At 42.5% G+C, this 27,915-nt stretch overlaps 3 protein-coding genes across 11 annotated transcripts in view; 1 reads left to right on the forward strand and 2 right to left on the reverse strand.

Annotated features, from left to right (window-relative positions):
• LOC110520835 (histone-lysine N-methyltransferase ASH1L) overlaps positions 1-5,363 on the reverse strand; it is a 35,029-nt gene extending 29,666 nt beyond the window's left edge. For 3 of the 6 annotated variants that reach the window (XR_005040454.1, XR_005040455.1, XM_036967926.1), the window contains exons 1-2: positions 5,138-5,360; positions 4,019-4,049 (exon numbers count right to left, since the gene is read on the reverse strand). The gene's annotated coding sequence lies outside the window, so the exon portion shown is untranslated. Of the gene's footprint in view, positions 1-4,018; positions 4,050-5,137 lie in introns of all 6 variants that reach the window. The other 3 variants (XM_036967917.1, XM_021598257.2, XM_036967919.1) reach the window with 3 other exon arrangements.
• Positions 5,364-5,873: 510 nt separating this feature from the next.
• On the forward strand, positions 5,874-19,373 carry LOC110520850 (28S ribosomal protein S29, mitochondrial). Of its 3 annotated transcripts, none has more exons than XM_036967950.1 (13): positions 5,874-6,055; positions 6,324-6,365; positions 13,291-13,404; positions 13,493-13,594; positions 13,670-13,778; positions 15,432-15,524; positions 15,622-15,752; positions 17,181-17,261; positions 17,721-17,885; positions 18,067-18,126; positions 18,211-18,300; positions 18,715-18,832; positions 18,916-19,373. In XM_036967950.1, the coding sequence occupies exons 2-13, from the start codon at positions 6,327-6,329 to the stop codon at positions 18,999-19,001; spliced, it is 1,188 nt and encodes a 395-aa protein (XP_036823845.1). In that variant the 5' UTR covers positions 5,874-6,055; positions 6,324-6,326; the 3' UTR covers positions 19,002-19,373. The 3 variants fall into 3 exon arrangements, with proteins under 3 accessions (XP_036823845.1, XP_036823841.1, XP_036823850.1); XM_036967946.1 differs by having other exon boundaries at positions 5,892-6,055; positions 6,240-6,365; XM_036967955.1 differs by lacking the exons at positions 5,874-6,055; positions 6,324-6,365 and adding an exon at positions 12,000-12,054.
• Positions 19,374-19,498: 125 nt separating this feature from the next.
• Positions 19,499-27,915, reverse strand: LOC110516769 (mannose-specific lectin). Of its 2 annotated transcripts, XM_036967991.1 has the most exons (4): positions 27,895-27,915; positions 26,751-26,854; positions 26,373-26,466; positions 19,499-19,981 (listed from the first exon to the last, which is right to left on the reverse strand). In XM_036967991.1, the coding sequence occupies exons 3-4, from the start codon at positions 26,460-26,462 to the stop codon at positions 19,736-19,738; spliced, it is 336 nt and encodes a 111-aa protein (XP_036823886.1). In that variant the 5' UTR covers positions 26,463-26,466; positions 26,751-26,854; positions 27,895-27,915; the 3' UTR covers positions 19,499-19,735. The 2 variants fall into 2 exon arrangements, with proteins under 2 accessions (XP_036823886.1, XP_036823894.1); XM_036967999.1 differs by lacking the exon at positions 27,895-27,915 and having other exon boundaries at positions 26,774-26,854.

Genomic DNA, 27,915 nt, shown 5'->3' on the forward strand with positions numbered 1-27,915 from the left:
TACAAGTCCCTACACCATGACAAGGCACTACAAGTCCCTACACCATGACAAGGCACTACAAGTCCCTACACCATGGCAAGACACTACAAGTCCCTACACCATGACAAGGCACTACAAGTCCCTACACCATGACAAGGCACTACAAGTCCCTACACCATGGCAAGACACTACAAGTCCCTACACCATGACAAGGCACTACAAGTCCCTACACCATGACAAGGCACTACAAGTCCCTACACCATGGCAAGGCACTACAAGTCCCTACACCATGACAAGGCACTACAAGTCCCTACACCATGGCAAGACACTACAAGTCCCTACACCATGACAAGGCACTACAAGTCCCTACACCATGACAAGGCACTACAAGTCCCTACACCATGGCAAGACACTACAAGTCCCTACACCATGACAAGGCACTACAAGTCCCTACACCATGACAAGGCACTACAAGTCCCTACACCATGACAAGGCACTACAAGTCCCTACACCATGACAAGGCACTACAAGTCCCTACACCATGACAAGGCACTACAAGTCCCTACACCATGACAAGGCACTACAAGTCCCTACACCATGGCAAGGCACTACAAGTCCCTACACCATGGCAAGGCACAACAAGTCCCTACACCATGGCAAGACACTACAAGTCCCTACACCATGACAAGGCACTACAAGTCCCTACACCATGACAAGGCACTACAAGTCCCTACACCATGGCAAGACACTACAAGTCCCTACACCATGACAAGGCACTACAAGTCCCTACACCATGGCAAGACACTACAAGTCCCTACACCATGACAAGGCACTACAAGTCCCTACACCATGACAAGGCACTACAAGTCCCTACACCATGACAAGACACTACAAGTCCCTACACCATGGCAAGACACTACAAGTCCCTACACCATGACAAGGCACTACAAGTCCCTACACCATGACAAGGCACTACAAGTCCCTACACCATGGCAAGACACTACAAGTCCCTACACCATGGCAAGACACTACAAGTCCCTACACCATGGCAAGACACTACAAGTCCATACACCATGGCAAGGCACTACAAGTCCCTACACCATGGCAAGGCACTACAAGTCCTAACACCATGGCAAGACACTACAAGTCCTAACACCATGGCAAGACACTACAAGTCCCTACACCATGGCAAGGCACTACAAGTCCCTACACCATGACAAGGCACTACAAGTCCCTACACCATGGCAAGGCACTACAAGTCCCTACACCATGGCAAGGCACTACAAGTCCCTACACCATGACAAGGCACTACAAGTCCCTACACCATGGCAAGGCACTACAAGTCCCTACACCATGGCAAGGCACAACAAGTCCCTACACCATGGCAAGGCACTACAAGTCCCTACACCATGGCAAGGCACTACAAGTCCCTACACCATGACAAGGCACTACAAGTCCCTACACCATGGCAAGGCACTACAAGTCCCTACACCATGGCAAGGCACTACAAGTCCCTACACCATGGCAAGGCACTACAAGTCCCTACACCATGGCAACCCTGCCTCCCTACAAGCTGTGGGTATTGATCATATTCCGGCCTCTATTAGAAAAGGGGACCGTCTTAAACAGTTAAACCAAAGGGAAAGTTTTTGGATTTACAAACTACAGGCCACTAAATACCCTGGTTTAAATGAATATATGGATTTCTCACCCTTCCTGTAGGGTCGTGATAGGTCCATTTGCTGTCATCTAGTGGACATTTTGTTTAGACTGTTGTTGTTCATGTTTTGCTGTGTTCTAGTGTACTATGGAATATATTGCTTTCTTATTTTTGACACTTCTCCCAGTCATATTTAAGGTTAGAACTACCTTTTAATGTTCTGATACTTCTAGCTTGGAGATGTATTTTTATGATAACATAGCTACAGTATTTCACTTTGTAATGTGTATAGTATTGTTTACTAGGTGTGTCCAATCAATTTTTTAACCACTCCCTCTTCAAATTAGGGCTAATTGGAAAAGCTGTTCAAAAGAGGACATTGTATTATATCTTTGTACTCCCTGATGAAGGCCATGCAGCCGAAACACATCGGTTTTTAAAAACTTTGTTTCTATTGAACATGCCATACTAATAAAGGCATTTTAATTCATTATGTAAAGAGTGCCTTGGTCCTCCTTTCTTTTTGATGATCTAGTGAAAAGCCTTCCAGAAGGCTGTTATAGCAGCAAAGGGGTGGTGGGGGAAGGGGGTGACCAGCTCCATATTAATGCCTATGATTTTGGAATGAGATGTTCGACGAGCAGGTGTCCATATACTTTTGGTCATGTAGTGTACATGATAGTGATCGGTTGAGATAGTATTGCAGTATACTAAGTGGTACCGCTACTCCATACAAGCTGATGAGACACACACAGAGAAAAGTTTGTGGTCATACACACATCCTTAAAAACATAGGTGATGGGCTAATAAAGAACACTAGTAAAGAACAAGAAGGCCCTCACACTGTTAAAGCTCCCAATTCACAGCTTTATTGACAACGTTTCCATCTGAAACGGATCTTCGTCAGGTCAAACAAACAAACTGAGTGTTCACATCCCAAAATATGCACATTTCACCTCACATGACCATTACGCACATGACACATGATGGGTGCAAAAACAATTTGTGCATCTCTAAAAATTTGATATCAATGAGATGGGAACATGTAGTAGTTACAGAAAATAATATATATTTACAAAATGACCAAGTAGGAGACCTGGAAGGCAAGATAAATCAAAAGTGATATATTCATGTAAGAAATGTCTGATATCAAACTATTGGATCAAACCTTTTGGAGACACACACAAACGATGAATCCAATACAATTACATTCTCAATAATAGATTATCAGTTCCCCCCAGGAGTCTTAACAATGCTACCTTATATAATGTTACTTACCCTACATTATTCATCTCATATGCATACGTATATCATCGACTGTATCCTTATGTAATACATGTATCACTAGCCACTTTAAACTATGCCACTTTGTTTACATACTCATTTCATTTGTACATACTGTACTCGATACCATCTACTGTATCTTGCCTATGCTGCTCTGTACCATCACTCATTCATATATCCTTATGTACATATTCTTTATCCCCTTACACTGTGTACAAGACAGTAGTTTTGGAATTGTTAGTTAGATTACTTGTTGGTTATTACTGCATTGTCGGAACTAGAAGCACAAGCATTTCGCTACACTCGCATTAACATCTGCTAACCATGTGTATGTGACAAATACAATTTGATTTGATTTGATTTGATGTTCGTTACCAATGTATCTCAGAGAGCTAATGTTGTGACACACGCACACTCTCTGCCCTTCTCTTCACAGTTATTACTGGCTGCATCAGGCTCTTGGTCGGTGGGTCGTACATTGTGTACCCTGGTCGCTACACTGGCTGGCTGAACTAGAGCGGAGGGATGTCCAGTACCGGACTCACTTGTGTGCTCTACCCGCGTTCACGGTGTCACTGTCATGTCAACATTACGCACTAGTTAATTTTGCGAATGGCGATGCATCGTGGGAACTATGGTAGCTTGTAGGCATTACGCAGACCCATAACGTAGGTGATGACATGACACGTGCCATTGTTGTTGTTGTCATTCATTTAGCATATTTCATAGAACATCTGCCAATAAAACATATAATTGCACAACGGCTTGAACCATTAAACTATTACATGTCTGTCAGTTATCATAATTCTCTATGGTGATAGAGTATTTTTTGTGTGACGAGTCCATTCCCCTTTCCTCGCCCTCATCTGTCCTCTGCCTGCCGTATAATACTTGTGTCAGCAACATTGGCTTAATAAATATTATCACAGTCTGTGCTGGGAAAATTCAACCCTGGTCCCACACCCCCATAATAAATGATATGATAGATGCCATATTGTTGCAACGCTGTGATACAGCACGCTAGCATATACTTACTAACTAACATAACATGATGGTTTGATATGTTACAAAATTAGACAGATTCGTGCTACTTACCGAGCGTGCGCGTCCCAGAACTGCGTTTAGCCTACATTAGACAAGATAAGAGAGAGATTGGTGATACTGTCCTATCCTCTCGACAACCGTCAACAATCATGCACTGTATTTAGATATTGGTTTGGTTACATAACTAAAGTCGCTAGGCCTACTCCTCCTAGGAAACCCTACGCATAGGCTGGCTGGATACAGAAGAGAACAACATTTGCGCGGCGGTTTTCATAGCGCTCGGTTGAAGACACTACAGCAGCATTCTCCGTAGTAACTTGTCTCGACAGCTAGGTGGAGAGCTAGTTACAGTACTGCAGGCGAAGGCAACTAGATTCAGCCGCGGAGTCGATGGTTATGGGCCGGGACATCATTATAATAATGCTGCAAATTCACCACAACTAATACCAATAATAGATTGTATATTGAAAATAACAATCATTTCATACCTTGATTACATTGAGACATGATCACATGCAAAATACGTCTCGTTTTTAATTTGTGGTATACTTGGGAACATGTTTCCTAAATTAAACAAATGTGCAGCTGAATTCCTTGTCATTTTAGATTTTTTTTTTTTTTTTTTACATAAACAAAATCCTATGTTTTATTTTGTAATAAAAATGGGGGATGTGGGTTATCACTCGCGGGACAGTTTTGTTTAGTTTATTTTGTAACTGTTTCTCAGCCAGCCAGGAAAAGGGAAAGTTATGCTACATTGTTTCCTTCAGACTGATCAGATCGTGCACTGTGCTCGAGAACGGTGAACGCCCCCCGCGAGACTGCGTCATTCTGTGCCAAAACATTGCTGACAGCTAGGCTTTCTATTAGATTGCATCGTTGCGAGCTACACTCGTAATAAATGATGAACACATACGCCAGCAATCTCTTAGCAAAGGCAACTTTCATTAGACAATCTATTCAGAAGCTGGATGTGCAGTTGGCCGAAATAATAAAATACCTGAACAGTTCAATGTGCATCTAAATTATTTTTAAAAGTAGCTAAAAACTTATGTTCACAAAATAGCCTAAATGATTTAGAAATACATAATGATATAAAAAAAAACTAACAAAATGGCGACGACATATCAAGCCTGGCTTTCTCTTGGCCCTTCTTTCCCAAGCAGTTACCTGTTTGCATATCTGAATTCGTTCCTTGCGCTACCCGGGCACGGTTGAAGTTAGAGCGGACTGAAGCCCATTCACAAAACGGGGGCTTCTGAGCGGAAAGCGCCCGTAGTAGAAGCACTGAGTAGAAGGTTACAGCAGTCTCAAACAAGCTGAAAGCAACACACCGCACACTCTTTCAGGAGCTCCAAGAGGCGGGAGAGAAGGGAGGGAGAGAAGGGTGATTGATGTGCGCTATGGGAGATCCAGTAGACTGTAAGCCTATACAGCCAAAGCCTACTGTTTTTTTTTTATTGTTTAGAAATTGTATTTCATTTGAAAAATGATCTCTATCGAGCATTATTGTGGTTGAATGTCAAATATTAGGCCTAAGGCTATAATTATGTTTACTAACGAAAACATTTTTTTTTTTTTTGTTTCATTCCCGCATACTCCAATTTGAAATTTATGGGACCATCTTGCATAGAATCATCCTGAGAATGTTTATAGAGGTTTTTCCCCCCTCCTGTCATAACCCTTGCAAACCTATAGGCCTAAATCCTAGGTCTATTGACTTAAATCTATTTTAGGCCAACTATTCTCATCACCCACCATTCGGTTATCCAACTGTAGACTCTTATTTATTTTGTATATATAGATTATTATTATTATTTTTAAATCGGACTGGTTCTAAATAAGACCACCTAGCTCTAAAAAAAACTGTGGATGACATCTGGATTTGCGCAAACGATGCGCATATTTGAGCTCTCTACGTAACATCCTTCGTCTACAAACCAAAATGGCGACTACCACGGATTTAGCACCGTGACAGTTCGACCGAAATTGTGCAACTCTTCTGTGTTTTCAAAATAGACCTGAACCGTCTAAAACTACATGACCTTGCCTGTTTGGATTTTCATTTGGAATTTAATGAATTAATTGGTTGGTAAATTGTTGTTGTGTACCTACAGTTGTTGTAGTCTTGCTGCAGTGTAACGTTACTGTAAAACAAGGATGCATGTTGCAGTGTCTTGCTAGCAGATATCTAGCTAGCTAATGCAAGGTTAGCTAGCTATTGAGTTTAGATTACATTGCTAGTCCTAATAACATAGTCATTATTTTACAGTGAAGGTCGCCCCTGCAATAGTACAGATGGCACCAGTGTAACTGTGTAAACTGACCTGGGTTTATGTACTTATTCATGTTCCAGACCATGGCCCTTCACAGACTATCCTTGAGATTACGACAAACGGTGAGTCCATGGTGCAAGATCCCATGACATTCATAGCTTTATTTATTCTATTTAACAAGGCAAGTCGGTTAAGAACAAATTCTTATTTACAATGACGGCCTACCAAAAAGGCAAAAAAGCTTCCCAAAGAGAGACTTAAGAAAACAACATAGCAAGGCAGCAACACATGACAAATCAACATGGTAGCAGCACAAAACATGGTACAAACATTTTTGGGCACAGACAGCACAAATTGGCAAGAAGGTAGAGAACAATACATCACACAAAGCAGCTACAACTGTCGGTAAGTGTCTGATTGATTAATAGAATGAAGAGAGCTTGAGGCTTGCACAAATACTATAGTCCCTTATACCTAATTGTTATGTGCTGACTCAACTCTCATTTCCATTACACATAAGGCATCTTCTGTATGGGGATGTTTAGTTAAGAGCCCCAACACTCAGTCTGAACATTAACCTGCATCACTTCCTTATCTTGCATATCAGCGAGAAACAATAAAAAAAAAAATACAGTACCAGTCAAAAGTTTGGACACCTACTCATTCCAGGGTTTTTATTTTTACTATTTTCTAAATTGTAGAATAATGGTGACGACATCAAAACAATGAAAAGCTCAAAGCTCTGCACACTTGCCATTCTCTCAACCAGCTTCATGACATCGTCACCTGGAATGCATTTCAATCGAGAGGTATACCTTGGTAAGTTTATTTGTGGAATTTATTTCCTTACTGCATTTGAGCCAATCAGTTGTGTTGTGACAAGGCAGGGGTGGTATACTGAAGATAACCCTATTTGGTAAAAGACCAAGTTGAATTGCTGCAAAGAAACAACTGCTAAAGGACACCAATAAGAAGAGACTTGCTTTTGCCAAGAAACACGAGCAATGGACATTAGACTGGTAGAAATCTGTCCTTTTTGTCTGATGAGTCCAAATTTGAGATGTTTGGTTGCATCCGCCATGTCTTTGTGAGATGCACAGTAGGTGAACGGATGATCTCAGCATGTGTGGTTCCCACCGTGAAGCATGGAGGTGTGATGGTGTGGGAGTGCTTTGCTGGTGACACTGTCAGTGATTGATTTCAAATTCAAGGCACACTTAACCAGCATGCCTACCACAGCATTCTGCAGCGATACGCCATCTCATCTGGCTTGGGCTTAGTGGGACTATCATCTGTTTTTTAACAGGACAATGACCCAAAACCCCTTCAGGTTGTGTAAGGGCAATTTGACCAAGAAGGAGAGTGATGGAGTGCTGCATCAGATGACCTGGCCAAAACACAATCACCCGGCCTCAACCCAATTAAGATAGTTTGGGATGAGTTGGACCACAGAGTGAAGGAAAATCAGCCAACAAGTGCTCAGAATATGTGGGAACTCCTTCAAGACTGTTGGAAAAGCATTCCAGGTGAAGCTGTTTGAGAGAATGCCTAGAGTGTGCAAAGCTGTCATCAAGGCAAAGGATTGCTACTTTGAAGAATCTCAAATATAAAATGTAACACCTTTTTTGGTTGCTACATGATTCCATGTGTTATTTCATAGTTTTGATGTCTTCACTATCATTCTACAATGTAGAAAATAGTGAAAATAAAGAGCCTTAAATGAGTAATCGTGGCTCAACTCTTCACTTGTACTATATACAGTGGGGCAAAAAAGTATTTAGTCGGCCACCAATTGTGCAAGTTCTCCCACTTAAAAAGATGAGAGGCCTAATTTTCATCATAGGTACACTTCAACTATGACAGACAAAATTAGAAGAAAAAAAATCCAGAAAATCACATTGTAGGATTTTTTATGAATTTATTTACAAATTATGGTGGAAAATAAGTATTTGGTCAATAACAAAAGTTTTTCATTGCCAACAAAGGGTATATAACAGAGGTCAAAGGTTTTCTGTAAATCTTCACAAGGTTTTCACACACTGTATTTTGGCCCATTCCTCCATGCAGATCTCCTCTAGAGCAGTGATGTTTTGGGGCTGTTTCTGGGCAACATGGACTTTTAACTCCCTCCAAAGATTTTCTATGGAGTTGAGATCTGGAGACTGGTTAGGCCACTCCAGGACCTTGAAATGCTTCTTACGAAGCCATTCTCTCGTTGCCGGGCGGTGTGTTTGGGATCATTGTCATGCTGAAAGACCCAGCCACGTTTCATCTTCATTGCCCTTGCTGATGGAAGGAGGTTTTCACTCAATCTCACGATACATGGCCCCATTCATTCTTTCCTTTACACGGATCAGTCATCCTGGTTCCTTTGCAGAAAAACAGCCCCAAAGCATGATGTTTCCTCCCCCATGCTTCACAGTAGGTATGGTGTTCTTTGGATGTAACTCAGCATTCTTTGTCCTCCAAACACGACGAGTTGAGTTTTTACCAAAAAGTTGTATTTTGGTTTCATCTGACCATATGACATTCTCCCAATCTTCTTCTGGATCATCCAAATGCTCTCTAGCAAACTTCAGACGGGCCTGGACATGTACTGGCTTAAGCGGGGGGACACGTCTGGCACTGCAGGATTTGAGTCCCTGGTGGCGTAGTGTGTTACTGATGGTATGCTTTGTTACTTTGGTCCCAGCTCTCTGCAGGTCATTCACTAGGTCCCCCCGTGTGGTTCTGGGATTTTTGCTCACCGTTCTTGTGATCATTTTGACCTCATGGGGTGAGTTCTTGCGTGGAGCCTCAGATCGGGGGAGATTATCAGTGGTCTTGTATGTCTACCATTTCCTAATAACTGCTCCCACAGTTGATTTCTTCAAACCAAGCTGCTTACCTATTGCAGATTCAGTCTTCCCAGCCTGGTGCAGGTCTACAATTTTGTTTCTGGTGTCCTTTGACAGCTCTTTGGTCTTGGCCATAGTGGAGTGTGACTGTTTGAGGTTGTGGACAGGTGTCTTTTATACTGATAACAAGTTCAAACAGGTGCCATTAATACAGGTAACGAGTGGAGGACAGAGGAGCCTCTTAAAGAAGAGGTTACAGGTCTGTGAGAGCCAGAAATCTTGCTTGTTTGTAGGTGACCAAATACTTATTTTCCACCATAATTTGCAAATAAATTCATAAAAAGTGCATGGATGATAGCGGGGTGAACAGGCAGTGGCTCGGATGGTTGTTGTCCTTGATGATCTTTATGGCCTTCCTGTGACATCGGGTGGTTTAGGTGTCCTGGAGGGAAGGTAGTTTGCCCCCGGTGATGCGTTGTGCAGACCTCACTACCCACTGGAGAGCCTTATGGTTGTGGGCGGAGCAGTTGCCGTACCAGGCGGTGATACAGCCCGACAGGATGCTCTCTCGATTGTGCATCTGTAGAAGTTTGTGAGTGCTTTTGGTGACAAGCTGAATTTCTTCAGCCTCCTGAGGTTGAAGAGGCGCTGCTGCGCCTTCTTCACGACGCTGTCTGTGTGGGTGGACTAATTCAGTTTATCCGTGATGTGTACGCCGAGGAACTTAACTTACTAACCTCTCAACTACTGTCCCGTCGATGTGGATAGGGGGGTGCTCCCTTTGCTGTTTCCTGAAGTCCACAATCATCTCCTTTGTTTTGTTGACGTTGAGTGTGAGGTTATTTTCCTGACACCACACTCTGAGGGCCCTCACCTCCTCCCTGTAGGCCGTCTCGTCGTTGTTGGTAATCAAGCATACCACTGTAGTGTCGTCCGCAAACTTGATGATTGAGTTGGAGGCGTGCATGGCCACACAGTCGTGGTTGAACAGGGAGTACAGGAGAGGTCTCAGAGCGCACCCTTGTGGGGTCCCAGTGTTGAGGATCAGCGGGGTGGAGATGTTACCTACCCTCACCACCTGGGGGCGGCCCGTCAGGAAGTCCAGTACCCAGTTGCGCAGGGTCTCGAGCTTGATGATGAGTTTGGAGGGTACTATGGTGTTAAATGCTGAGCTGTAATCGATGAACAGCATTCTCACATAGGTATTCCTCTTGTCCAGATGGGTTAGGGCATTGTGATTGCGTCGTCTGTGGACCTATTTGGGAGGTAAGCAAATTGGAGTGGGTCTAGGGTGTCAGGTAGGGTGGAGGTGATATGGTCCTTGACTAGTCTCTCAAAGCACTTCATGATGACGGAACTGAGTGCTACGGGGCGGTAGTCGTTTAGCTCAGTTACCTTAGCTTTCTTGGGAACAGGGACAATGGTGGCCCTCTTGAAGCATGTGGGAACAGCAGACTGGGATAAGGATTGATTGAATATGTTCGTAAACACACCAGCCAACTGGTCTGCGCATGCTCTGAGGACGTGGCTGGGGATGCTGTCTGGTCCTGCAGCCTTGCGAGGGTTAACCCGTTTAATGTTTAACTCACATCGGCTGCAGTGAAGGAAATTCCGCAGGTTTTGGTTGCGGGCCGTGTCAGTAGTACTGTATTGTCCTCAAAGCGGGCAAAAAAATGATTTAGTCTGTCTGGGAGCAAGACATCCTGGTCCGTGACGGGGCTGGTTTTCTTTTTGTAATCCGTGATTGACTGTAGACCCTGCCACATACCTCTTGTGTCTGAGCCGTTGAATTACGACTCTACTTTGACTCTATACTGGCGCTTAGCTTGTTTGATTGCCTTGTGGAGGGAATAGCTACACTGTTTGTATTCGGTCATGTTTCCGGTCACCTTGCCCTGGTTAAAAGCAGTGGTTCGCGCTTTCAGTTTCACGCAAATGCTGCCATCAATCCACGGTTTCTTTTTTGGGAATGTTTTAATCGTTGCTATGGGTACGACATCGTCAGTGCACTTTCTAATGAACTCGCTCACTGAATCAGTGTATTCATCAATGTTGTTGTTGGACGCAATACGGAACGTATCCCAATCCACGTGATCGAAGCAGTCTTGAAGTGTGGAATCAGATTGGTCGGACCAGCGTTGAACAGACCTGAGCGCGGGAGCTTCTTGTTTTAGTTTCTGTCTGTAGGCAGGGAGCAACAAAATGGAGTCGTGGTCAGCTTTTCCGAAAGGAGGGTGGGGGGAGGGCCTTATATGCGTTGCGGAAGTTAGAATAACAATGATCCAGGGTTTTACCAGCCTTGGTTGCGCAATCGATATGCTGATACAATTTAGGGAGTCTTTTCAGATTAGCCTTGTTAAAATCCCCAGCTACAATGAATGCAGCCTCAGGATATGTGGTTTCCAGTTTGCATAGAGTCAAATAAAGTTCGTTCAGGGCCATCAATGTGTCTGCTTGGGGGGGAATATATACGGCTGTGATTTATAATTGAAGATAATTCCCTTGGTAGTCAGGTGAACAGAAGGACTTGAGTTCCTGTATGTTGTTATGATCACACCACTTCTCTTTAATCATAAGGCATACCCCCCTGCCCCTCTTCTTACCAGAAAGATGCTTGTTTCTATCGGCGCGATGTGTGAAGAAACCAGCTAGGTGCACCGACTCCGTTAGCGTCTCTCGAGTGAGCCATGTTTCCGTGAAGCAAAGAACGTTAGTCTCTGATGTCTCTCTGGAATGCTACCCTTGCTCGGATTTCATCAACCTTGTTGTCAAGAGACTGGACATTGGCGAGTAGTATGCTAGGGAGTGGTGCGTGATGTGCCCATTTCCGGAGCCTGACCAGAAGACCGCCTCGTTTGCCTCTTTTACGACGTCGTTGTTTTGGGTCGCCGGCTGGCATCCAATCCATTGTCCTGGGTGGAAGGCAGAACACAGGATACGCTTCGGGAAAGTCATATTCTTGGTCGTACTGATGGTGAGTTGACGCTGCTCTTATGTTCAGTAGTTCTTCTCAACTGTATGTAATGAAACCTAAGATGACCTGGGGTACCAATGTAAGAAATAACACGTAAAAAAACTAAATACTGCATAGTTTCCAGGGAACGCGAAGCAAGGTGACCATCTCTGTCGGCGCCGGTAAAGCACCGCCTTATCTCAGCTCACTGGTCACCATAGCAGCACCCACCCATAGCACGCGCTCCAGCAGGTATATCTCACTGGTCATCCCCAAAGCTAATTCCTCCTTTGGCTGCCTTTCCTTACAGTTCTCTGCTGCCAATGACTGGAATGAACTGCAAAAATCACTGAAGCTGGAGACCCATATCTCCCTCACTAACTTTAAGCACCAGCTATCAGAGCAGATCACTGCACCTATATATAGCCCATCTGTAAATAGCCCATCCAACTACCTCATCCCCCATACTGTTATTTATTTTGCTCCTTTGTACCCCAGTATCTCTACTTGCACACTCATTTTCTGCACATTTATCACTCCAGTGTTTAATTGCTATATTGTAATTATTTCTCCACTATAGCCTATCTATTGCCTTACCTCCCTTATCCTACCTCGTTTGCACACACTGTATATATACTTTTTTCTATTGTATAATTGACTGCATGTTTGTTTATTCCATGTGTAACTCTGTTGTTTGTGTCGCACTGCTTGGCTTTATCTTGGCCAGGTCACAGTTGAAAATGAGAACTTCTTCTCAACTTGCCTACCTGTTTAAATAAAGGTGAAATAAAAATGTTAAAAACAATATACAGCAGTGGAGGCCGCTGAGGGGAGGCCGGTTCATTTGAGAATCGATTGGCGTTTAGATGGTTTTGGCTGCCAGAGCCAGTCTACCTCTGAAAATAACAGAAGGTCCTTGGACCTTAAGGAGTAACAGGGAGGTTAGGCTCCTTAAGAGGACATCTTGAGCTAGTGCTAGCTATGAATATTTATTAACATTTAAGATGCATTGGGATGTCAGTTTCCATGTGATCAATGCATTTTGAAAGGTCAGCGCTACATATACAGTACACGTCTTTCTGGAGATGTCTTTCTGGTACTAGTAAAAATGTGTTTTGTGCTTCACCACTGTACTGTAGTTCATTCTAACGGTCCTAAATTCTAGAACACTGCTGTGCTTAGGCGTACACGTTTTGGACTATGATAGACGCTCTACACCTGCCTCTTACCTGTGGAATGTGATGATGTCACGGACAGGTAGCGCAGGTGCGACCGCTCCATGGCAGTGGGTGTGGCCAGCAGCAGGAGGCGGTTGGCATGGAGATGAGACCGGAGACATTCTCCATCTTCAGAACACAGGAGAACGACCCGGTAGGTGGAATAATCAACCACACTTTATTCTGTAGCATGTGGTAATAAGTGTGGAGGGTACTGATGTTTAATCTCCCTCTGTCCCCAGGACTGTCAGTCAGAACAGCACCAGGGGCAGTACTACACTGTGCCCCCCTCCCACTTCCACACTGTCTTCCCCCATGGCCTGCCTCCACGATACCAACAACAGGTAGTGTGTGTGTGTGTGTGTGTGTGTGTGTGTGTGTGTGTTACAGTATGACTGACTGTCTGTACCCGTGTCCAGGTGAAGACGTTTAACGAGGGCTGTGTGATGGTGAGGCAGCCTGCTCTGGAGCTGATATCTCACCTGAAGAGAGCTGACTACAGCAAGCCCACCCTGCGCTACCTACTCTGTATCCTACCCTACCTAATATACCTGATCACACCTCAGTGTACCTTTACACATTTAATATACAGTCGTGGCCAAAACATTTGAGAATGACACAGATATTAATTTCCACAAAGTTTGCTGCTTCAGTGTCTTCAGATATTTTTGTCAGATGTTACTATGGAATACTGAAGTATAATTACAAGCATTTCATAAGTGTCAAACGCTTTTATTGACAATTACCAGAAGTTGATGCAGAGAGTCAATATTTGCAGTGTTGACCCTTCTTTTTCAAGACCTCTGCAATCTGCCCTGGCTTGCTGTCAATTAACTTCTGGGCCACATCCATCCTGACAGCCCATTCTTGCATAATCAATGCTTGGAGTTTGTCAGAATTTGTGGGGTTTTGTTTGTCCACCTGCCTCTTGAGGATTGACCACAAGTTCTCAATGGGATTAAGGTCTGGGGAGTTTCCTGGCAATGGACCTAAAATATCAATGTTTTGTTCCCTGAGCCACTTAGTTATCACTTTTGCCTTGTGGAAAGGTGCTCCATCATGCTGGAAAAGGCATTGTTCTTCACCAAACTGTTCCTGGATGGTTGGGATAAATTGCTCTCTGAGGATGTGTTGGTACCATTCTTTATTCATAGCTGTGTTCTTAGGCAACATTGTGAGTGAGCCTACTTCCTTGGCTGAGAAGCAACCCCACACATGAATGGTCTCAGGATGCTTTACTGTTGGCATGACACAGGACTGATGGTAGCGCTCACCTTGTCTTCTCCGGACAAGCTTTTTTTCCGGATGTCCCAAACAATCGGAAAGGGGATTCATCAGAGAAAATGACTTTACCCCAGTCCTCAGCAGTCCAAGCCCTGTACCTTTTGCAGAATATCAGTCTGTCCATGATGTTTTTCCTGAAAAGAAGTGGCTTCTTTGCTGCCCTTCTTGACACCAGGCCATCCTCCAAAAGTCTTCGCCTCACTGTGCGTGCAGATGCACACACGCCTGCTGCTATTCCTGAGCAAGCTCTGTACTGGTGGTGCCCCGATCCCGCAGCTGAATCAACTTTAGGAGATGGTCCGGGCGCTTGCTGGACTTTCTTGGGTGCCCAGAAGCCTTCTTCACAACAATTGAACCGCTCTCCTTGAAGTTCTTGATGATCCGATAAATGGTTGATTTAGGTGCAATATTACTGGCAGCAATATCCTTGCCTGTGAAGCCCTTTTTGTGCAAAGCAATGATGACGGAACGTGTTTCCTTGCAGGTAAGCATCTGTTATTTGAACTCAATCAACATGACAGAGTGATCTCCAGCCTTGTCCTCGTCAACACTCACACCTGTGTTAACGAGAGAATCACTAACATGATGTCAGCTGGTCCTTTTGTGGCAGGGCTGAAATGCAGTGGAATTTTTTTGGGGGGGATTCAGTTAATTTGCATGGCAAAGAGGGACTTTGCAATTAATTGCAGTTCATCTGATCACTCTTCATAACATTCTGGAGTATATGCAAATTGCCATCATACAAACTGAGGCAGCAAACTTTGTGGAAATGAATGTGTCATTCTCAAAACTTTTGGCCACGACTGTACACAGTCATCCCTGTACCTCTCTATGACCTGTGTTGTCTACCTGTATTGTGTTGAATTATGTTGGTGTTGACCTTGACTGGTTGTGTAGATGGGGTGAAGGGCAGTGGGAAGACCATGTCTCTCTGTCATACTGTCCACTACTGCTCCACACAGGGATGGCTAGTACTACACATACCAGATGGTGAGTAACACACACACACCCCGACGTGGCATACACACAGACACCCAAAATAATGATGATGATAATAATGATTATGATAATAATCTCCTCTCTATAGCCCACCTGTGGGTGAAGAACTGTAAGGAGCTGTTGCCCTCCTCCTACCACGCCTCCCGCTTTGACCAGCCAATACAGGCCTCCAACTGGCTACGCAACTTCAGAACCACCAATGAAAACTTCCTCTCCAAGGTAGCCCCTCCTCCTCAGATAGATAGTGGGCGCCAGGTACCTGTGCCTGTCAAAAGTTTGGACACACGGTGTGCAAAACTGTCAAGGCTTTGCACACCGTACAAACCCAAAAAGCTGTAATCACTTTTTGGGTTACTACATGATTCCATATGTTATTACATAGTTTTGATGTCTTCACTATTATTCTACAATGTGGAAAATAGTAAAAGAAAGAAAGAAAGAAACCCTGGAATGAGTAGGTGTGTCCAAACCTTTGACTGGCACTGTATGTGTTGCCTGTAGGAACACATCTAGGATCAGTTTACCATCCCCTAATCCTAACATTAGAAGTAAGATACAGTGAAACTATTCACACACCTAGACCTTTTCCACATTTTGTTGTTACAAAGCCGGATTAAAATTTATTTAATTGTTGTTTTCTGTCAACGATCTACACAAGTTCTCAAAGTGGAAGAAACATGTTATTTTTTTAATTCATGGAAAATAAAAAAATTAATATTTTGATTTGAGTTAATACATGTCAATCACATTTGGCAGCAATTACAGCTGTGAGTCTTTCTGGGTAAGTCTCAGAGCTTTGCATACCTGGATTGTACAATATTTGCCTATTCTTTAAAAAAAAAATTAACTCGGCCACTCAAACATTCAATGTCATCTTGGTAAGCAATTCCAGTGTTTATTTGGCTTTGTTTGTTTCCCAATGTCTGTTTCTTTTTATCCTAAAAAAAACTTGAGGCCTTGCCGATGACAAGCATACCCATAACATGATGCAGCCACCACCACTCTTGAAAATATGACATGATACTCAGTGATGTGTTTGTTGTGTTGGATTTACCCAAAACATAACGCTTTGTATTCAGGACAAAAAGTTAATTTCATACCACATTTTTTCAGTACTACTTTAGTGCCTTATTGCAAACAGGATGGCTTCCTTCTTTTCACTATCAATTATGTTAGTATTGTGAAATAACTACTATGTTGATCCATCCTCCGTTATCTCCTATCACAGCCTTTAAACTCAAACTTTATTTAAATCACGATTCGCCTCATGGTGAAATCCCTGAGCGGTTCCTGCCTCTCCGGAAACTACGTTAGGATTGCCGCCTGTATCGTTGTGGGTTTAATTTTACACTTTGGATGGTGCATCAATAATAGCTCCACCATACTCAAAGGGATATTCAATGTCTGTTTTATTTGTATATTTACCCAACTACCAATAGGTGCCCTTTGTGAACCATAGGAAAAGCTCCCTGGCCTTTGGTTGAATCTGTGCTTGAAATTCATTGTTTGACTTAGGAACCTTACTGATAATTGTGTGTGTGGGGTACAGAGATGTCATTTTAAATACTATTGCACACAGTTGTTAAGCATATTTTTACTCCTTGAGGCATCCTGTATTTGTGACTGTGTCTCCCCTTGTTGTTTTAGATCAAGTTGAGGCAGCGGTACGTGTGGACTAAGAGAGAGAGCACTGAGGAGGGACAGCCACTAGGGGAGCTGGTGGACATGGTGAGTCCAGTGTCAACGTGCCCTTTATTAAGGCGTCAGCATCCTTCAGTTTGGCCGAACTTGGCTAGGCGAACCGAACGAGTGTGCTCGCATGCTCCCTTAAGACCTTCACTTGAAAAATGAGTGTTAATAGTGCTGTTTGTCCATTTTTGAGATGCCGTAGTCAGAATTAATCTAAAATAACTTAATCTGTTATGACGTTTTTGCCAAGGCGATCTTAGTCATGCAATTTTATATTTAACTAAGATGTATTGTGCAGTATTTTTCAATAAAAAAATGTGCATGAAAACAAGTAATCTCTTGTTGAATGACAACAAAGACTTTATTGCAGAATCCCTACTGTTTTCATGTGGACGCCTTACTTCTGGGCTCCAGTTCTGAAACATAATTGGTTCAGTGCACTTCTCTTAAGAATCTCATACCACGTATCATTGTTAAGCTGTGTTTTTTTCACCCCAGGGAGTGTCTCGTGTGAAGAGCAGCAGTGATGTGGTGGGGGCAGTTCTAAAGGAGCTGAGGCTACAGGCTGGGGGGACAGAGGGGGGCTTCAGGCTGGCTGTGGCTGTTGATGGAGTCAACGGTCTCTGGGGAAGGACCACGCTCAAGAAGGAGGACAAGAGCCCTGTACTAATACACTAATACATTCATTCACCTCACTGTGGATCTATAAAAAATGTTGATTTCTATTGCTTCCATTTTTGCCTTTGTAATTTCTGTGTAAAGATTGCTTACTTGACTGACCTTTCTCTCCCCTGTCACTTTTCCCTTCTCTCTCTACTTTTTCTGTGTCTCTCCTCTCTGCCAGGTGGCTCCAGAGGAGTTGACGTTGGTTCATAACTTGAGGAAGATGATCAACAATGACTGGGTGAGAACTGCATGGTGGTTATCCTCTGTGTAATAGACATTAGACAATTGTGATTTACACCTCTGTTCCTCTCTCTCTCCTCAGTGTGGAGGGGCGGTCATCGCCACGCTGTCTCAGACAGGATCTCTCTACGCTCCAAGCTCTGCCTACCTGCCCCAGGAGCTGCTGGGAGAGGTCAGTGGTCATGATTACACCCTGGTTAATGTTGTTGTATGTCCAGTCCAAAAACTACCTCTAACCTTTGGTGTCTATTGATCTGGGCTAACAAGGGAATGATGTAGATGTTTTTGGACAAGACCCTTCTGATGTGTTTATTTATTTATTTTTAACCTTTATTTAACTAGGCAAGTCAGTTAAGAACAAATTCTTATTTTCAATGACGGCCTAGGAACAGTGGGTTAACTGCCTGTTCGGGGGCAGAACGACAGATTTGTACCTTGTCAGCTCGGGGGTTTTGAACTTGCAACCTTCCGGTTACTAGTCCAACGCTCTAACCACTAGGCTACCCTGCCGCCCCATTTGACTGATGATGCATATAGAAACAGAAGTTCACATATTAAAAACATCTATCCTCTGTTCCTCCTACAGGAGGGCTTTGACAGCATGGACCCATTTATCCCAGTACCAGTCTCCCTCTACAGTGAGAAGGAGTTTGAGAGCTGTTACCTCTACTACCTGGACCGCCACTGGCTACAACACCCACACAGTAAGAGATATTCACTTTCACCACTGTTTGTGATGGTTTAGATTATGACATGTTGAACTGATTGAGAGATTTCTCTCTATAAGGTCAGACAGAGGAAGGGAAGAAAGAACTGATCTTCCTCAGCAACAGAAACCCTTCTGTACTGGAGAGACTGTGTGCCTTCCTGTAACATCACACATGGGCCCACACCCTCCCACTCACCCATAGAGATAGGACTCATCTTTATATCTGTGACAGCATGGGCAGTGCCATTGAGGCTATAACCCATAGGAATCCCCACTCAGTTGACTACTTTGACCACTTTAAAATGGCGGAAGCCCTCGATGGTGCTGCCCATGCGACATCAAGGCCACTAGAATTCTCTATGGGACAAACGCCAACAGATTCCATAGGAATCCCCACTCAGTTGACTACTTTGACCACTTTAAAATGGATTTTTTACATGGATTATAACGTTGCAGTTGTGTATGTGTCCCTCCATAAATGATTCTGTTGTGATGCATGATAGTGTCTTTCATAATAAAAATATACATGAAAAACAGTCAGATCTCATGTTCTCTTTTATATGAGCCAATACAGCCATTTTCTTCATGAAAAGTTAGTGATATTTGTCTTTTGAATATAGAGAGTACCTGACACAATGCACATAATTACAACACAAATGACTACTTTAAGTCAATACAGTTTTATTTGACCAAATCAAAGAGTTAAAAAGCCTTTAGGCTTTTGAATACAGTTTAGTGGTAGATGTAGACAGGTATGGTCAAGTGAAGCTGTTACTCTGCCTCATTACTAGTGTCCTCACGAGAGCACCAGACCACATTTCTGTGACTGTAGAGCATCAGGGCACCTTCGTCAAGGAGGGTGAGGTGACCTCTTTGTGCATTGTTGGGCTGGTCGATGTTACGATGTCCAGATCACCTCTCGGTCTCTATAGAGCTCCAGGGTACCTTTGTCAGTGAGGGTGAGGTGGCCTCTCTGTGTATTGTTGCAACGGGCGGTGTTACTTGACCAAATGGGATGGTCCTGTTTGGTGTAGATGACCAGGTTTCCATCCTTTTGGAGGATGAGCCTCTGAGCATCTTTGTTCACAGTGTTTGATGCCCAGACAACCCGACCCCAACCATAGAGCACAAAGTTGCCATCGGTCTGCAAAGAGAAAATGTATTTGCATATAAACATGTTAGACAGATGACCACTGTACTGCTGTGCATTCCTTTCATCCACTTAAATGATTACTTAAAGTTTAGGGTGAAAAATATTTCCCAAATTATTTTTCAATATTCGCGGCAAGTGTTCGTCAGCTAAATCAAAATATTAGGGGTGTGCATTTATTCCATTCAATACGTATCTAGATACTTGGTCTGCGATATGATACAGGAATGATACGTTTTCATTTGAAACAATGCGATGCGGTTTTGATTAGAGAATGAATCAATGCGATTTGGTTTGATGCGATGTAAATCGATGCACTAAGATTTTAATTTCCCATTCTAAATTAAAATCTGCAATTCGTAACATATCAGAATGTATAATGGACATCCACAAATGAATACACACATTAGGAAACGTAACATATCAATGGTGACCCGTCATTGAGGGCAGAGCCTGTTTTGCATGTTATTTTGGCATTAATACGTGTCACATATCAGTTTGCAAACAATGTAAAAAATAAAAATTAAATTAAGTTAATAAATCCGCATACAAACATGGTCTCTTTTTTTGCTTTCTTGAGTAAGGCAGCTTCAAAATGCAGGTGCTTCAGCATAGCTCATTGCTTTCTGTGGTGGTGGGACAGCCATTGGAAAATACAGAGCTTAGGGATTGGTAATGTATTCTAGTTGTGCAGTGATTGGCTCAATGTTCTGTCACTCGTTGGGACACCACATAAACGCAAAATATACATTGAGACCTCAAATTCAAGTCCCATGGGTGCTGCCATAGTTACATTAGAAGTGCCCATCCAAGAAGGCTCAAGGTCGTTGGCCACAGATAAATTGTTAAATCACGTTATATCTACCGTAGATTTGATTGGACTGATCATGTCAACATCATACTTTCAAAATTTTAGCTAGCAAGCAGTCATCTTCATGAATCACGGTGACAGTCTGCTGGCAAATCCTTTTCAATCCTTGTCATATGAAGAGAAATTATAGATAAAATGTATTGCTGCTCATCAACCATAAACATTACACAAGTTGGAAAATGCAAATTCAACAATGAGTGGTTGCAAAGCAATCATTAGCCTGCTATTCAGTAGAGGGTGTTTGGTCCAAGTCTGGGTTTAAGGGTCTCTATTCCAAGCTTAAAAGGATAAACATTCAACACCATGGGCCAGAAAAGTTTGAATACATTGGCCATGCTGTCAATCCAGCATGCCTTCTGCTGCATTCAAAACAACTGGAAACTTGGAAATCTCAGACTTTAATGAAATCAAGACAACAGGGAACTCTGGGGGGGGGGGGGAAACAAGCTCAGACTGGGAAAATACATTTTTGAACGGTCATTCAACTCGGAATTCAAAGTTGTGAACTCGGGCCTCTTTCTAGAGCTCCGACCTGAAGATCACTGACGTCATGATTCAACCTTGTTCCCCCCCCCCCCCCCGAGTTCCCAATTGTCTTGAAAGCACCATAAATCCAGGAAATGCCAGACTGATGAAAAATTTGCCCACAAGGACCGCCGCGCCACCCTTCCTGTTCAAGTGAGCACGGCACAACAAGGGGAGTCCAAAAATGGCTTGTTTGTAGCTGAATAAATGATGTAATATGACAGGGAGATATGTATACTGTAGCTAAGAAAGTACTACTACGTGTATTTTGTGTAGTAAGATGTTAGTAGCCCATGTGCCTCACCCTAATAATTTGGTCCCTTCCCCCCCTACTGTTCTGACTTGGTGGTGCCCATGTAGCCTATTTTAGAGTAATGTAATCATTGAATATTGTAAGAGCTTTCATTGTCTGCTTATATGCCCTCTTTATCCAATGGTACTGACTTGGTGTACAGGGAGAATGCTGTAAGAACGGCCCATGTTCTGAATTCTGTCGCTGTACATCTCAAAAGCTCATTAATGTTGTACTCGAAATTACAGATTGCCTCTTATCTGCTCGTTGTCCCCTTATGCCATAGTTTGTACAACTCAATCATCAGTAGAAACCACATTTGTTTAAGCAAGTCAGCCATATCAGCTATGTTTTTACAAAGGGCAGTAAATGATGAATTAACCGTGTCGCTGCCAGACAAGACTCCACTGATAGCCAGGTGTAGCAGTGATAATGATTTATGATACTTTCCAGGTCTACGCCCAAACAGTTTGAACTTCTAATTCTACAAATGAATCCCTCCAGAATTAAGTCTCTCACTGTTGCCGCCTGTTATAGACCCCCCTCAACTCCCAGCTGTGCCCTGGACACCATATGTGAATTGATTGCCCCTCATCTTCAAAGTTTGTTCTGTTAGGTGACCTAAACTGGGAAATGCTTAACATCCCAGCAGTCCTACAATCTAAGCTAGATGCCCTCAATCTCACAAATTATCAAGGAACCCACTAGGTACAACCCTAAATCCAAAAACATGGGCACCCTCATAGACATTATCCTGACCAACTTGCCCTCCAAATACACCTCTGCTGTTTTCAATCAGGATCTCAGCTATCACTGCCTCATTGCCTGTATCCGCTATGGGTCCACAGTCAAATGACCACCCCTCATCACTGTCAAACGCTCCCTAAAACACTTCTACGAGCAGGCCTTTCTAATCGACCTGGCCAAGGTATCCTGGAAGGATATTGACCTCATCCCATCAGTCGAGGATGCCTGGTCGTTCTTTAAAAGTAATTTCCTCACCATCTTAAATAAGCATGCCCCTTTCAAAAAAATGTAGAACTCCAGACCTGACTGCCCTCGACCAGCACAAAAACATCCTGTGGCGGACTGCACTAGCATCGAATAGTCCCCGCAATATGCAACTGTTCAGGGAAGTCAGGAACCAATACACACAGTCAGTCAGGAAAGCAAAGGCTAACTTTTTCAAACAGAAACTCCAAAATGTTTTGGGACACTGTAAAGTCCATGGAAAACGAGAGCACCTCCTCCCAGCTGCCCACTGCACTGAGGCTAGGTAACACGGTCACCACCGATAAATCCATGATAATCGAACATTTCAATAAGCATTTCTCTACAGCTGGCCACGCTTTCCTCCTGGCTACCAGCTCCGCAACCCCCGCAGCTACTTGCCCGAGCCTCCCCAGCTTGTCCTTCACCCAAATCCAGATAACAGATGTTCTGAAAGAGCTGCTAAACCTGGACCTGTACAAATCAGCTGGGCTAGACAATCTGGACCCTCTTTCTAAAATGGTCTGCCGCCATTGTTGCAACCCCTATTACCAGTCTGTTCAACCACTCTTTCGTATCGCCTGAGATCCCTAAATATTGGAAAGCTGCCGTGGTCCTCCCCCTCTTCAAAGGAGGTGACACTCTAGACCAAAACTGTTATAGACCTATATCCATCCTGCCCTGCCTGTTGTCCGGAACTCTGGCAGTCTCTATGGGGGTGCCACAGGGTTCAATTCTCGGGCCGACTCTTTTCTCTGTATATATCAACGATGTCGCTCTTGCTGCGGGTGATTCCCTGATCCACCTCTACGCAGATGACACCATTCTGTATACATCTGGCCCTTCTTTGGACACTTAACTAACCTCCAAACGAGCTTCAATGCCATACAACACTCCTTCCGTGGCCTCCAACTGCTCTTAAACGCTAGTAAAACAAAATGCATGCTTTTCAAACGTTCGCTGCCCGCACCCACCCGCACAACTAGCATCACTACTCTGGACGGTTCTGACTTAGGAATTTGTAGTTGTCCACATTCTAGGTGTGTGGCTAGACTGTAAACTCTCCTTCCAGACTTATATCAAACATCTCCAATCTATAATGAAATCTAGAATCAGCTTTATATTTCGCAACAAAGCCGCCTTCACTCACACCGCCAAACTTACCCTCGTAAAACTGACTATCCAATACTCTACTCAGCAAACTGGATGCAGTCTATCACAGTGCCATCCGTTTTGTTACCAAGGCCCCATATACCACCCACCACTGCAACCTGTATGCTCTAGTCGGCTGGCCCTCGCTACATATTCGTCGCCAGACCCACTGGCTCCAGGTCATCTATAAGTCTATGCTAGGTAAAGCTCTGCCTTATCTCAGCTTACTGGTCACGATAACACCCATCCGTAGCACGCGCTCCAGCAGGTATATCTCACTGGTCATCCCCAAAGCCAACACCTACTTTGGCCACTTTTCCTTCCAGTTCTCTGTTGCCAGTGACTGGAATGAATTGCAAAATAAATAAATCATTTAAAATAATAATTTAAAAGTCGCTGAAGCTGGAGACTTATTTCCCTCACTAACTTTAGTTGCTTTAGTTAATAAATATATATTTTGTTACTCCTTATCTCCACGTTGTCTCCCTTTTGTTACGGGCTTTGAGCCGGTTCGTGACAGTTCTAAACTAGCCTACCTGGTTAAATAAAGGTGAAATAAAAACATCTATCTCATGATCTACATCAGCAGCAGATATTCATTTAGAATGGGAAATTAATGTGTTCATGCAACAGTGCATAGAATCATATCGCATCGAACTGAATCTCAATTCGTTCTCTAATCAAACCATATCGTTTCCTACTAAAACATCATTTGTGTCTCATATCGGAGCCCATGTATCTAGTATACCCTGATTGTTTAAAGAAAAACTACCAAAACTATTTCTGATCGTGAACCTGGACAATAAAAATGAAATCTATTTTAAGTCCATTCAGCAGTTAATTCGATGATAAAGCTAGCCATTCCTGGTGCTTTTTCTCCACGCGAATGTTTTAAAAGCATCTAATATTTATTTTTTAGTGGTGCCTGTTGAGTGATTTATTTTTCGTCTGCTGATAATTGCTTCAGGGTTGTTGAGTCTAAGGCTATAGGATTCGTCCAACTGTTTAATTCGGATTTATATCAATTTCCATAAATCTTTTAAAATTGTCATTAATTGCGTTGTTTCTAATTAACATGAATTTGTATATTTTACAATTATAACTGGTTTAGCGTGTATTCGTTTTGTGAGATATTTACCAGGGTTATCTTCCATTAAGTAATATGCTTTATTTGAGTTTAACCTGTAGTTGTTGGCTCTCTTCAAAAGTAAAAGATCGTATTCCTGCGTAAATTTAGAAAATGTTATTTTCTTCTTTATCTTGTAAAGATTTATGGGCTTTCTAAGATTGTGATTTATTTATCTTGCATTTTAATTTCTAAATCAGATGTAACTTTTTGCAGATTATGAGATTATCATTCCCCTAATGTTAAAAAAAAATGGTATTTAACTAGGCAAGTCAGAACACATTTATTTACAATGACGGCCTAGGAACAGTTGGTTAACTGCCTCGTTTGGGGGCAGAACGACAGATTTTTTTCCTTGTCAGCTCAGGGATTCAATCTAGCAACCTTTCGGTTACTGGCCCAACGCTTTAACCACTGGGCTACTTGCCGCACCAATGTACACCTTAAAGGCATACCAAATTATATCAGCGGTTGGCTTTTCTCTGTCCTCTGTCTACATTTGTAATGGTAAAGATTTACATTTACGTATTTAATACTTTTCGGATCCAGAAGATGCTCGCTGATGATTATCCTACTACAGTTGCTGTGTAGGAGAAAAAAATAAAAAAAGTATTTCTCTGTTGGTGTAATTAATCAGAATGATCATTATCATTTTTTTTTTATCCAGTAAATTCTTGAATAGCTTTTCTTACTTAGAGAAAAAACAGATGCCTCGATCTTTAGTTTCTTGGCAATTTCTCACATGGAATAGCCTTCATTTCTCAGAATAATAATAGACTGACGAGTTTCAGAAGTTCTTTGTTGCTGGTCATTTTGAGCCTGTAATCGAACCTATTTCTGATCAATTTGATGTTATTTTAATGGACAAGAAATGTGCTTATCTTTCAAAAACAATGACATTTCTAAGAGAATAAAAAATAATGTTTCAAGATTAAGGTTCAGCTGAAGGCACCAGAGTTAAATCCTCTCACTTTACCAGTAACTTTTTCTGCTACCATTAATGTCAATCCGTCTACACATACAGTTTGATGCATACGTTTGATAAATCCAACATATGCAACATAATTTCCAATTGAACCCTGTGTTCGCCTTGCAGCATTGCGTTGCAGAGTCAGTTGCAGTGAGTTCTGTGTGGTGTGTTGGATTTATCGAATGCATCAAACTGTATGCTAGATGGCTTGACGTTAATGGAAGCAGAAGGTGAATGTTGAACTTTTGTTGTACACATTCCCATTAAACATTTTTTAAATATAATGAAAGTTTGACTACATAATCTATTACACAGCATTGATTTAATGACACGGTCTGTCTGATCACAGCATGAATCGTTACATCCCTACAAAAACCATTTCTAAGGTCAAAATAAGTTGCAGACCAGATATCTAATGTTAATATAATTGAAATGTAAGTGTTTCACTAACTATTGTACCTGAAAGATAGCTTTAAATTGTCCATTGTTGGAGAGGAGGTAGTCCTCTTTCAGCAGAATCCTCTCGGTGCTCATGTAGTTCTTACTCATGATTCTGAAAGAGAGAATTTATATTGTTTATTTGCTGCTGTTTATTATAGTAAACACCCACACAAACAGGAAGGAGCGAAACACATTTAGACAAAAGGAAGAAAGAGAAAATGTGCCTAAACTAGCCCTTTTATAATGAGAATGGATAATTCCAGTTCTAAATGACAAATGTAAAAAAAACAACTAAATAATACACAAAAGTAATAGAAATGCATCTCATTAAGACCTAATTTAACTGGCCATTCCATGTACATAAATTTAAAAAACACACGTTAAAATAGGAGTTACCTCAAATTCTTAAATGAACTTACAAGTATTTAGGAGCAGTAGATTGAAGAGGTGAATTGCAGGTTGCAGTTGTGCGGTGATGAAGCAGCTCTGGCCTTATATCCCTGCTCAGGTGAAGGGGGTGGAGTAATAAGGATGAGGAAATGGGTGGTGTCCAATGTACATTCAATTTGACCAAATGCGGCAGAAATGTACATGATAGATACAATGACCAGTGGTGGAAAAAGTACCCAAATGTCATTTGAGTAAAAGGAAAGAAACCTTAATAAAAAAATGACTAAAGTAAAAGTCACCCAGTAAAATTCTATTTGAGTAAAAAAACAAATACATATATATATATATTTCGTTTTAAATATACTTAAGTATCAAAAGTAAATGCTAAAATATACTTAAGTATCAAAAGTAAAAGTTGAATAATTGAATAATTTCAAATTCCTTATATTAAGCAGACCACACTGCACCATTTTCTATTAAAGAAATATATATATTTACAAATAGCCAGGGGCACGCTCAAACACGAAGACATAATTTACAAACAAAGCTAGGGTTTAGTGAGTCCGCTAGATCAGAGGCAGTAGAAATGACCAGGATGATTGTTACGGAGTGTAATTGATAGGTAATCGACTACACGGACTGTTTCCTGGACTCCGTGTGTAGGGATTTGTACAATGCTTGAACAAGGCTATTGAACTTGACATTGGTGTCTGTCTTCATTCCTTTATCCAACATTTCGTACTGAAACATGGTATCAGAAGTGTCTTGAAAACCACACGTTTGTTATTTCTGTAGCTAAGTACAGTATTGGCGCGGTTACGTCCCATATGCGAACACACGCCGTTTCCTACTGCTAGTCACAACACTGATCAACTTGTTGTTAGCTGGCAAGCTAGCATCACTACCTAATGTTACCCCGATGGCTGAAGGCAAAGATATCTCATATTCCATCGCTATGGCAGCGAACATTCCGCCACCAAATCCCATGGTTCTCACAGGGGTCTCGAATACTAATTGGTACAACTTCAGGGATGAATTCGAGGACTATGCGCTGGCAACCGGTTTACATAAGAAACCCAACGAGGTCCAAGCGGCAACTGAGGAGTTTAATGGGCAGCGAATGCAGGCATTTCTACCGGCACAAACTCACCCTCACAGCACGACAACAGTG

This window comes from Oncorhynchus mykiss, chromosome 3 (genome assembly GCF_013265735.2).
Source record: "Oncorhynchus mykiss isolate Arlee chromosome 3, USDA_OmykA_1.1, whole genome shotgun sequence".
Classification (NCBI taxonomy): Eukaryota; Metazoa; Chordata; class Actinopteri; order Salmoniformes; family Salmonidae; genus Oncorhynchus; species Oncorhynchus mykiss.